Source organism: Vitis vinifera, chromosome 14, assembly GCF_030704535.1.
Source record: "Vitis vinifera cultivar Pinot Noir 40024 chromosome 14, ASM3070453v1".
NCBI classification, from domain to species: Eukaryota; Viridiplantae; Streptophyta; class Magnoliopsida; order Vitales; family Vitaceae; genus Vitis; species Vitis vinifera.
In genome coordinates, this window is record NC_081818.1 from 27459574 (window position 1) to 27472244 (window position 12671).

The following is a 12671-nucleotide window of genomic DNA, read 5'->3' on the forward strand; positions in this document are numbered from 1 at the left end:
CAGCAAACCATGTCTCTTCCTCTTGCTCAGCATTGCTATGTGCCACCATAGCAGCTAACTGGGTTGGTGGATGACGACCCTGATATGCATAATCCATTCTATGAAAGCAATCTAATGCCTTATGACTTAGCTTTCCACAGATTTGACAAGGTGACTTAGGAGTGGAAAATGAGTGCTGCTTCTGATTTGGCTGAGGTGAGGAAGGTAAACCAGAGGGTTGTGGTGAATATCGAGGACGAGGATTTTGTGAAAATGAAGGACGTGAATATGGTTTACTTGGGTTTTTGGGTTTGCGATTGTACTGCTGTTGGTTAGATTTGGGAGTGAAGAAAGCAAAATTATTTGTCTCAGGTGGTATAGCAATATTCTGGTTTTCCAATAACAGTTCATATGACAAGAGCTCGGCTTGAAAGTCTTCAAAAGAAACATTCTTGTCTCTAGTGGCAAAGGACAGAGAGGTTATAAAGGGATTAAAGGATGGGTTGAGTCCACTCACAATATAAGACATTAAGTCATCATCCTCAAGTGGCTTACCAACTGCAGCTAATTCATCAGACACCAACTTCGCTTTTTCAAGAAAATCAGTGCACTTCATTAACCCTTGATGAAGAGTCTGCAACTTTCGCTTTAGGTGGTGTACACGGGTTCTGGATTGAGAGGCAAACTTGTTTGCTAGAGAACTCCACACCTCTCGAGCAGATGTGATGCCATAAACAGAAGCTAGCACCTTGTCAGACAAAGTGGCATTGATCCAACTTAACACACACTGATCTTTCTTATTCCAGAGAATATATGCTGGATTAAGAGAACCATCAAGAGATTTTGATGGACACGGCTCAGAACCATCCACAAAGCCCATCAAGTCATGACTTTTCAGTACTGGCACAATCTGAGATGACCATATAAGGTAGTTTGTGTCACTCAGCTTGATCGACACCAGATGACCAATGTTTGGAGGAGCAAAGATAACATTGGAAGAAGCGGAAGAAGAGAAGGCCATAGTTGAGAAGGAAAGGATCGATTGAAATTAGGCGTATGCCAATTGCTCTGATACCATGTAAGACTCTGTAGAAATCTGTAAAATGGTATTGGCTTCAATGCCAAAAACCGGGTGGCTATTCTCATTTATATACAATTACAGAAGAAGTTTTGAAATACACAATAACAGAAATTTAAAAATAGTCAAGGGTTATCTCTTAAAGTGGATAAGTGTTTATCTGGTGGATAAGATAAGTGGATAAGATAAGTGAGAAGCCAAGGAAATCTCGGTGGTTTGAAGGTTGTGGTTATCAAAGATCAAGGTCAAGGTCAAGATTTGGAAATCTCAAAATGACCAGAACGAAACCTTTTAAGTACTCTAACAGTCTAACCTACCCTTCTCAGTCTGGCCAAGTTGGTTGGAAAATGAATATACAAGGCATTGACTAGAGAATTTTGCAGGAAAACCGAAGGTGAAAGCAAAGGATTACAATGATGCACAATTTCTTGTGCGAGAAGATGTCCACGAAGCAGAGAATTACAAAGATAATTTCATAGCTCCGGTGGATGGCCGGGACAAAGAGAAATTCTGATATACGGCAAGCGCTTTGTATGTTGGGCTTATTATGATTAGTTTTTTTAGTTTTTGAGAAGTTAAAAGAATCGTTGTTAAGATTAGATCATTGATAACCTGTTATTCTGTTTAAAATCCTGGAATCCACTTATTAATTACCTACACTTGTTATTCTGTTTCTCCTGTTTTATTTGTTCAATTCGTATCATTTACATATGATTTCAAGGCTAATGCTTTTTGCTTGAAATTAGGGCAAGTTGGTAGGAGATTGAATGTACCAAGCAATAGAAACCCACTACATCTGTACATGCAAGGGTGAATTTTGAATTGAGAGGATTTAGGGGGAGCAACACAACTAATTGATCTTGTAGCCTCCTCTCTCTGATAAGAAGCAGTTTCCGAATTTGTAGAAGAGGGAGACCTCAACTATTCTTTTCTTTTGGTTGGCGCGCGCACGCTCATGAAATGGCTGGGTCTTTTGTGACATTATTCCAATGGAGGCTGAACTCTGTTCTACTGCAAGAGAACGAAATTCTTTTGGCTGTGAAGGATCAAATCCTGTCACTCGTTAACAAACTTGATGAGGTTGGAGGCTTTGTGGGACATCCTGCTTTTTGGACGCTGCATGCTCGTGAAATGGCGGAGTCTTTTCTGAAACTATCCAAACCAAAGCTGACAAAGAAAGGAAAGGATCAAATGCTGTCACTCATTAGGAAACTGGATGAGGCTACCAGAGTTGCAGGAGATGTGGAGAGAATAAGGGCATGCTGCCAAACTTGGGTGAGGGAGTTAAGGCTAATGCTCCATGAGGCAGAGGATTGCGTTGACAATTTCATAATTAAGGTGTATGGGCAAACCGGGCAGGATCAGAAAGAGTCGATTGCTGAATTTGCAAGTGAACTTGAGAATATCAACTCGCGAGTCTCAGAAATCATGAACAGAAGGCCTCGACTTGGGGCCTCCCCTATCTTAGAAGAGATTCAACAATTCCTCAGATCGAGGTTTTCTTTTGATGAGGAAACTGCTCTTGCCTCTTTCATGTTAAATTACATAAATCTACCCTATGACCTTAAACTCTCTTTGCTATTCTGCTGTGCCTTTCCTGGTTACTATCGAACAACAAAAGGTGAATTAATTCGAGTTCTGGTAGCAGCAGGTTTAATACAAGAAAAACCTGGAGAACTGATGGAGGACAAAGCCCACGAAAATATAGAAAGGTTGGTGGACCTGGGAATGCTTGAAGAAGATCAAACTGTGGGGGATTGTTTTGAAGTTCCGAATCCATACTATGAGTTATCTCTGAGTGTGATGAATGCAGAAGAATTTTTTATATCCACTGCAAATTCAGATTCTATTAAACCTCCAACTGCTCGTCATGTATCAATTCATGATGCAGAAAACACCATCACAAACATGAACAGTCTCCTACATTCACTGTTTGTTTCTGCAAAGGATGGCCTTTCAAAGGCCAGCTCGGATTGTTTGGAAACTGTGTTGTACAATGCAAAACGTGTGCAAGTGTTGGACTTAGAAAATACACAACTCAAGAATTGTCTGATGAAGTAGGGAAATTGGTGAACCTAAGGTATCTGGGTGTGAGGCATTCCGAAATAAATGAGCTTCCTGAGAGCATCAGCAATCTTCGGAACCTACAAACCTTGGATATCTCCTGGTCTGGGAATGAATTTGAGCTGTCAAATGGAGTTTTGAATCTTGCACAACTGAGGCACCTGAAGATGTGCCGGAGTGTGAATGATGGTGAGGTTAGAGTTCCACCAGGTATCTCAAGACTCAGAAACCTCCAGACTCTAGAAGGTATATACGCAGGTGGTGGCATTGCCAAGGAGTTAGGCAACATGACACAACTCAGATCACTCGAAGTGAGATGTCTTTCAGATGATCATGCAGGTGAGCTATATGCCTCTATCATGAAGCTAACTGGGCTTTGCACCTTGTCTCTTACTGTTGAGATGAATGGGATTGCAGACGACTCCAGCGACTCAGATGATAACGGATATTCACTTTTCCCCTGCTTGGAGACATTCTCACCTCCGCCACTACTTCAAACACTTCAGCTAGAAGGGTGTTTAACAGAGATGCCTCTTTGGCTTGGCTCAATGGAGAACCTCACCAAGTTATATCTGTGCTGGTCTCATCTTTCTGAGAACCCAACTACCATTTTGCAATTCCTTCCCGATCTGAAATATCTTCTAATGGAGCGTGCTTACAAAGGGAAGCGTATGGAAATAGAGTTCTTCAGAGCTGGAGGATTCCCTAAATTGGAGTATCTCACCATTGCTTCTGATGATCTGGTGGAATGGACAGAGATTGAAGAGGGGGCACTGCCTTCCTTAAAACAACTCTGTTTTTCCAACTGCATGAGACTGATGGTTCTGCCTGAAGGACTGCAACATGTAACCACACTCCAAATATTGGATTTGTGGAATGTGCACGAGGATCTTATTCGGAGGTTGAGCCCCAATGGAGGTCCAGAGAATTATAAGATCAAACACATTCCAGTAGTAAAATATCTTGGGCAAATGATGTCACAGGGGTTTTGGACCCAATGACAAATTTTATGAGTTTTATCAAGTTATAATGATGTTCAGGATTCAATCTCATGGAGAAGTTGCTTCAAATAAGTATAAAAAATAAATCTAAATTGTGTATGGTTATCTTAACTATATTTGAAAAATTCTTCTGCAACTTGACTTTGATAAGGGAGACCTTCAATTCCAAGTCCATGATTCCTTCCTTACTCAATAATCTGTAGATGCAAAAAAATTACAGTTTTTTTTAGTTTATTCTTCTTCTTTTAATGTAAAGGACTAAAAGTCTGTATAGTAGTCATTTTAGAAAGCGCTTCTAACATTTAACCAAATTTATGTTTCAAGTATTAAAAAGATTAAAAATACTTCTAAGAATCCAAACACGCTCTAAGATAGGCATCCAGTACTCCAAGAAGCATTGCTGCACACCAGTTGCCACACCCCTGAGAGCAACTGATCATGGTTTTATAAACCATTTGAACAAGACAGATCACAGCAATTCCTCGACATGATTGCAACAGCAAACACTTCATAAAATAGCGGCTTCATATTGAGTCAAAACGGATTGTGTTTGTATTGTACTTGGTGGGAGGTTGAGTCCCAATGGACGTAGGGATAACTATAAGATCAAACACATCCCTCGAATTCAATTCTTTGGACTAGTAAACCCAAATTGATTGAACCTGGATGAAGCTTTGGAAAACGGTTTCTCATGGAAAATGAATAAACAAGGCCACAAAAATTGAATGCATACGAGTGAATTTTGAGTTGGATTTTGTGAGGAAGAGAAAAAAAAATACACAGACCTTGAGGGGTTCCACAAGCAATGATCTTGTAACCTCTTTCTGATAGGCAGCTTCTTGAATCTGTAGAATAGAGACCCCTGAATCTTATTTTCCACCCTGTGAAATGGCCAGATCTTTGGCAGCATCATTCCAGTGGAAGCTGAATTCTACTCTACCGCAAGATATTGAAATTCTTTTGGATGTGAAAGGTCAAATGGTATCACTCATAAGCAAACTCAATGAAGTAGGTAGGTTTGTGGCAGATGCGGACAGAATCTTTATAGCAGAGATGTTAGCATAGTTGGGTGAGGGGGTTGAAGAGAAGCATTTGTGAAGCAGAGTACTATGTTGATGATTTCATAGCTCAAGTGTATGGTCGAAATCAGCAGGATCAGAAAGAGATGATTGCCAAATTTAGGAGAAAACTGGAGAATATCAATTCAGGCATCATGAACATCATGCATGGAAGGTTTCAACTATGTTAGAAAAGATAAAACAGGACAGCAGATCGAAATTTCATTTGGAGGAAGGTGAGGAAATTGTCCATGCCTCTTCCACATTAAATTATATAAGTTTGCCTGATGATTTTAAAATCTGTTTGCTCTATTGATGTACCTTTATTGAGGGCCGTACAATAGCAAAAGAATGATTAGTTCGGCTTTTGGTGGCCGGAGGTCTAATACAAGAAAAACCGGGGTATTTGATGGGGGACAAAGCCCAGGAAACCATAGAAACGTTATTTGACTTTGAATCTTATACAAAAAAGACACCTGAAGATGTTCCGACCAATTAATGGGGGTGGGGTTAGAGTTCCTGAAGGCATCTCAAGACTCAAAAGCCTCTAGACTCTAGAAGGCATATATACAGGTGGTGGCATTTCCAAGGAATTAGGTGTTTCTCAGATGATTCTGAAAGCCTCTAAAAGCCTCCAGGCAACTTAACACATCTAAGATCACTCGGAATCAGTTGTTTTTCAGATGATTATGCCAGTGATCTATATGCCTCGACCATGAAGATGACTGGGCTCCTCATCTTCTCCCCTAGGGTGGAGAGGATCCTCTCCAACTTCAAGAGCTCATTTTGGTTTTCTGACTCACTTTTCCCCTCAGAATCCTTCTCAACTCCGTCACTACTTCAAACATTGAAGCTAGAAGGTCGTTTTATTGAGAGTCCTACCTGGCTTGGCTCAATGGAGAACCTCACCAAGTTACCAATGGTCTCCTCCCATCTATCTGAGAACTAAACTACAATTTTAGAGTAGCTTCCCAAATTGAAACAATTAACAATGGTGAACACATCACAAAAGGAAATTAATGGGGAGTTCTGTAGAGTAGGTGGGTTTCCCAATTTGAGAGCCTCATTATTTTGTTCTGATGTTTTGGTGGAATGTTCTTGGATGGAAGAGGGAGCAATGCCTGCTTACAGTATTCATGTTTTCTGAACTGTTTTCGGTTGAGGGCACTGCCTGATGGGCTGCAATAAAATGACCACACTCAAGAAGTTGATTTTGTATCCCACACATGGTGATCTTGCTAGGAGGTTGAGTCCCAATGGAGGTCCAGAGAACTATAAGGTGAAGCACACCCCTCAAGTACAGTCTTATGAACAGCTGAATAGAATGGAGGTTTGGCACTTCCGAGCTGACTTTCATACAAAGATTGAACTACAGAGAGATCATTTCTATAGTTTCATATATAATTTTGAAGTTCTTTCCCAATTTCATTATCTATTGAAGAACGCAAATGGGAAGATTTTCTCTCCAAGATGTATTGCTGCCCAAATAATGAGCTTTACAGGAAATTAGGTTCAGAATCAAGCATATTATTATAATAAGTTAACTGTAGTATTATGTTGATCTGATTTAGATTCAAGAATATCCACTCATCTGACCATTCACAAGTTCGTCTGACAGAATAATGTGAGCTAAAAAGTTATGGGGACAAATTATATGTATGCTCCAAATGAGTTACAAATTTATAACAGTTTACAGCGGCCTCAAGTGGCAGAAATAACAAAATCCAAGCAGGGATGATCTATGTGATTTTAATGTATAAAAACTAAACAAACTGAACTTTAAAAAAAAAATGATCCATTCAATTGATTTTGTGGGTTGAATTGCATCTTATGCAAGCCCTAAATCCAAGCATGGTATTATCAATTTAACACAACATGCAGCAAGCAAAACGAGTACCATCAGGCACTCTGGACATTTGTAAACACCAAGCATAATACGTTTTGGATCGTACTGCCTCCTGCTTTTGAACTACAACATGGTCATCAGAATCAAACCCAGACTTGAGACATGCAAACCCTGACATTGAAAAAGGAAATAATCGATGAGACTTAAAATCATTCCAGCATGGATTAGTTTCCTCATTCCCCAAATTCATGGGGATAAGATAAAGATGAGATGATTTTCCAAAATCCTAAGATTGAGAACTCATTTGGAACAGTAGCTGGTGAAGAAAAAGGAACGGACTAATGCTGGGGAAACCACAATTTCACTCATTCCACGTGCAACATGAAACACAAATCTAATTCGTCCGGCTCATGGACTCATTCTAAATGCAACATGAAGCCCAATAAAAATCATTCGGTCATGGAATCAGAAATACGTAGGCTGTGATTGATTAGAAATCACAGCATTAGAAATGGCATGCAGCTAGTCTACATGACAAAGATGATATTTACTAGAACAGTCCTAGTACACAATGAGGGAGGATTAGTTCTTTTTTCCATACTGCTCTGAAAGTCTCAACAAACTAATATTTGGGACCAAAATCCAACTGGACGCACAACCTGCATGTTGATGAAAGTACAACTACCAATTACAGCATGAATTTCTTTTCACCTCCGAGGAAAAGAAAGTAAAAAACTGGTAACAAAATAAAACCTCTTTGAAGTAATGGATGAACACATGTTTTGTACTCCTTCAATTGTGGAAATCTGGATGTGCTCTGAAATTCCCAATATCAAAACTGTAATTACAAGTACTTCGAATTTTGAACAGGGATAATTGTCCTGTTTTTATGCACAAATACAGAAAGCCAGGTAGCAGGGAATTACAGAAAGATGTTTCTTGGTTTCTGAGAGTGACGAAATGACCTGAAATTTGAAGGTGATTTAATTCTGAGAATCACTCATAAGCACCTACCCTACATTATCAAAGAACAAACTTCCAAGTGATAATAAATCCTCCAATTTTTTTCACCAAAAAAAAAAAACTAGTAGTATGATAGCGAGAAACTGATGGATAATAATGATGTAGAATACCAGAAATGGAAATCAGAAAGGTCGTATTTTCGTTTTCTTTTTATAAGTACGCTATATATATGTGTGTAAGAATGAAAATATACAGAAAGAGCTGATCATACAGAGGAAGTATGAAGGGAGCTAAAAAAAAAGAACATAAAAAAAGGGACACAACTCTATCTCTAACCTACCTGAGCCCAACTATTCAACAAAATCCACCATTGACAAAGGTGTCTCCTCTATACAATACCTTTTGCTCAATCCAAAAAAGTTCCCCATAAATAATGATTTGTGCACTTGCTCTGAATGTTCCACATCATCAAAAGCCCTTCGATTTTGCTCTCTCCAAAATCAGAAAGGTAATACATGTCTGCACATGACACAAAACACAATCTTCTATTTTCAATGCCCACACCTACTAAATGGTCTTATGTTTAATCACATTCTAAATGTAAACCTGGAGTACAGAGGTGTCAACTCTAAAAATGAGAATCCTCTACCTGATGCCCTACATTTCTTCTGTAAGCCCAGTTCAGGGGCTAGAATACTGCAATTTCATGGGTCCTACCCTCTTCCCCTTTTCCAACACCCCTCACCAAAAGCTGTGAGGATTCTTTGGTGGCAACCTAGTTCACTCCAGCTACTAAAACAGTCAATGCCAAAGAGAAAACACAACAGGACAATACAAGAATAAAGGCTTAAAAGACCTATATCTTATCATCCACTAGGCCGAACCCCAGTTTAGGGTAAAAAAAATGAAGCAGCAGCCTACACTTGACTTCATATAGTATAAATATCTGCTCTTGCTGATCTGAACTAAAAGGAGCTCAACAAATTTTCCTCAATGAATTTAGTGAAATCAAGGTAAAAGATTCCATCAGGTTCCGTACATGAGTACCGATTGTAGTGGAAGAGAGGGGACTTTTGACTTAGAAGTTGCTGAAACACGCTATCAGAGCAAATTCATCCCATATTATGATAAGGTATATAAATTTTCCAAATTACAGAAATGAAATTGTAGACAATTGTTCAGGTGATAGATGATTTCAGCAATCAAAGAATAAATGGTGGTACTAAATATAAATTCAGATATTGGTTGTACAAGGACATGATGGAAAAATTAGTCAGATTGGAATTTCTAGTGTCAAAACAAGGATTGTACTTAATATTAGATAGTAAGAAGAGGTCATACTCCCTTTAGGTTTGAAAATATGGGGTCAAGGGAGGAACGGTTTTCAGAGCTGTTGAAGGGTTGGTGGATGGGCATTTATTTTTCTGGTTCTGCCAGATTCATTTTGGCTTCTAAGTAAAAAGCCCTTAGATTATTATTGAAAAGATAGAATAAAGAGATGTTTGGTAATGTCTCCATGAGGAAGGAGGCCTTAAATCAATTGGGTTTTTGGGATGCCAAAGAGAGGGAAGGTGCTCTATCTCTTGTTGAGGCAGTAGCTAGGAAGACTGTCAGGGAAGATTACCAAAAATGGGCTTTGATGGAAGAAGCATCTTCAAAGAAGCGTCTTGGAGACAAAGGGAAAATTGGCTTAAGGAGGGAGATAGAAATATTAAGTTTTTCCATAAGATGGCCAATATAAGATGCTAAGATTAAAGTGAATGGGGTGTGGCTTATAGAAGAGAGAGATAAAGGAGGGGGTGGTTGGGGCTTTTAAGACCCTTCTCTCTAAAGAAGGGGATTGGAGGCCTAGCATTGATGCTATGTCCTTTGAGATACTAGATGATCAAGAAGCTAGGAAGTTGGAGGAGATTTTCACGGAGGAGGAGGTGTTTGGTGCGTTGTCAGAGTTGAATGGTGACAAAGCCCCTGCCCGGACAGCTTTTCTATGGCCTAGATGGCCTTTCTATGGCTCGGATGGCTTTTCTATAGCCTTTTGGCAATTCAATTGGAAGTTTGTAAAAACTAAGTGTTAAGCTTCTTTAATGAGTTTCATGAACACGGTAGGTTTGTAAAAAGGCTTAAATGCTTCGTTTCTAATGCTTATCACTAAGAAGAGAGGCCCAAAAGATCTCAGGGATTTTAAGCCTATAAGTTTGGTAGGAAGCCTCTCTAAACTATTTGCAAAAATGTAGGCCAATAGACTCAAGAAAGTGGTAGAAAAAGTAGTTTCCAAGTTTCAAAATGCTTTTGTAGAGTGACAAATTCTTGATGGGGATGATAAAAAACAAACAAGGTTGTTGATTCAATGTTTAAAAATAAGAACTATGGATTGTTGTGTAAGCTCAACATTGAGAAGGCTAATGACCATGTCAATTGGGGTTTTTCAATAGCGATTCTAGGTAAAATGGGTTTCATGCATAAATGAAGAATGGATTAAGTGGTGCATTTCTTCAGCCAATTAATCTGTTTTGGTAAACAGTTCTCCCACAGGCTTCTTTCGAAACTCTAAGAGGTTAAGACAAGGGAACCTCCTTTCCCCATACTTTTTTGTGATTGCAATAGAGGCTCTCAGTAGCTTGCTAGTGAGAGCCCGGGAATGAGATTTTCTTTCAAGTTTTAAAATGGGAAAAGAGAAGGTGAGATGAGGAAATTTCTCATCTTCTCTTTGTTGATGACATTATGGCTTTTTGTGGGGCTTCTCAAGAGCAATCAATAATTTATGTTGGCTTCTCATGTGGTTCAAAGCCATCCTGGGTTAAAGATAGATTTGAAGAAGAGCAAGATGATTCCAATAGGTTTGGTGGATAATATGGAGGAGTTGGCGTCTGAGATTAGTTGTGAGATAAGGGAACTACCGACTTTTTACTTAGGACTTCCATTGGGGGCCTCTTACAAATCAAAGGCAGCTTGGGATGGAGTTGAAGAACGATTTTGCAAAAGGCTTTCATTGTGGAAGAGACAATACATCTCAAAAGAAGGACGACTTATGTTGCTTTGTAGTATTATATCCAGTTTGCCAATTTACTTCATGCCCTCGTTCACCATCCCGAGAATTGTGAGATTGAGGTTAGAGAAGATTCAAAGAGATTTTCTTTGGGAAGGAGGATCCTTAAAGAATAAGTTGCACTTAATGAAGTGGTTGACCATCTGTAAGGCCAAGTCAAAAGGAGGACTAGGTGTTCGCTCTCTCTTTTTGAGAAAAATTAAGCTCTTCTTTGCAAATAGTGTTGGCATTATTTGTGTTAAAGGGAAACGCTTAGGAAGAAGATCATAAGGGGGAAATACAAGAAGGAAGAAGGGGAGTAGTGGTCATGTGAGGTGAGAGACTCTTATGGGGTCGGATTATGGAAAGCCATAAGAAAGAAGCAGGATCTCTTTAATACAAGAGTTCCTTATGCAATGGGTGATGGGAGCAAAATGAAGTTTTGAAAAGATAGGTGATGTAGTGAGGAACCTTTAAGTGTGATATTCTCATCCTTGTTTGCCTAAACCAAGTCGAAAGAGGCGTGGGTAGCAAATTTATGAGAGCAGAGGGAAAGGAGGAGATTAAAATTTGTGTTTTGCAAGGCATCTGAATGGCAGGGAGTTGGATATTGTGGAGTGTTTCCTATTTAAACTCCAAGGACAGTCCGTGAATAGGGAGGAATAGGATAAAGTAATTTGGAAGGGCAATAGCAAAGGAAAGATCTCTGTAAAAGACCTTTATTCTCTTTTAGAGTCAAATTGTGCATACCCTTTTTTGTTAGGGATAATTTTGAACTCCTAGATTCCTTCTAAGGTGAGTTTTTCACTTGGGATGCTTGTTGGGGAAGGTGTTGACTTTGGACCAATTCCAAAGAAGAGGTTGGTCATTAGTCAACAAGTGTACTTTGTGCAAAGAGAAGGCAAAATTCATTGATCGCATTCTTCTTCGTTGTGATAAGGCTAGGATTTTATGGTAGTTGGTGTTCTCTTTATTCTGTATTCCTTAGGTTATTTCTACCTCGATTAAGGAGACTCTCCTAGAATGGCCTAGTTCTTTTGTGGATAGAAGGTGAAAGAAGGCATAGAGAGCCGCCCCCTTATATATTTTCTGGACTATTTGGAAGGAAAGAAATCAAAGATTGTTTGAAGACAAGGGGTTATCAAATCATAGACTCAAAAGCTCTTTCCTTAACAATCTATCTTTGTGGATTAAAGTGTACATAAATGGAAGCACAATGTCTTTAATTCATTTTGTAGATTGGTTAGGTTCTTGTTGAGAGAGGGAGTAGTTTTTTGTTTCCCTTCTTTTTTGTTTTGCCTCTTGGCGCTCATTGTATATGTATTGTGTACTCTTATGTACTAGTTGCACATTTAATACATTATCTTATTTATCAAAAAATATTATATGGTAATGTCTTCATAGAACAAGTCAATCACAATGCAGCGAGGCCACACTTCAGACATAAGAAAGTAAAAGTTACCAGGTTTAATTCAGATATGATATTTGGTATAGCTACAAACTGAATTTCAATTGTAGAAACCACATATAATCGTGTGCAACACACACACACACACACAAGATTCAAAACACTATCGCATAAACATTAGATTTATTTCAACAAAATATTTCACCTTAATCCTCAGTCCTAGACAACTCTAAGTATCTGAAATGATAT

At 39.0% G+C, this 12671-nt stretch overlaps 2 protein-coding genes across 8 annotated transcripts in view; one reads left to right on the forward strand and one right to left on the reverse strand.

Moving 5' to 3' along the window:
• The first annotated feature begins 1377 nt into the window (after positions 1 to 1377).
• LOC100852579 (disease resistance protein RPM1) lies at positions 1378 to 4227 on the forward strand. Of its 3 annotated transcripts, none has more exons than XM_019224995.2 (3): positions 1378 to 1588; positions 1804 to 3460; positions 3539 to 4227. In XM_019224995.2, the coding sequence occupies exons 2-3, from the start codon at positions 3289 to 3291 to the stop codon at positions 4120 to 4122; spliced, it is 756 nt and encodes a 251-aa protein (XP_019080540.1). In that variant the 5' UTR covers positions 1378 to 1588; positions 1804 to 3288; the 3' UTR covers positions 4123 to 4227. The 3 variants fall into 2 exon arrangements, 2 of the variants coding, with proteins under 2 accessions (XP_019080540.1, XP_010660873.1); XM_010662571.3 differs by having other exon boundaries at positions 1804 to 4227.
• Positions 4228 to 6805: 2578 nt separating this feature from the next.
• LOC100259455 (zinc finger CCCH domain-containing protein 41) overlaps positions 6806 to 12671 on the reverse strand; it is a 30162-nt gene continuing 24296 nt past the window's right edge. The window contains exons 6-7 of one of the 5 annotated variants that reach the window (XR_009467556.1): positions 7953 to 8041; positions 7766 to 7843 (exon numbers count right to left, since the gene is read on the reverse strand). The gene's annotated coding sequence lies outside the window, so the exon portion shown is untranslated. Of the gene's footprint in view, positions 7198 to 7765; positions 8042 to 12671 lie in introns of those variants that run through there. The other 4 variants (XR_009467555.1, XM_019224989.1, XM_010662569.3 and 1 more) reach the window with 4 other exon arrangements.

What these genes read in the sequence shown, in the direction of transcription:
- LOC100852579 (XM_010662571.3), top strand. Translation starts at nt 2,018, where the DNA reads ATGGCTGGGTCTTTTGTGACATTATTCCAATGGAGGCTGAACTCTGTT.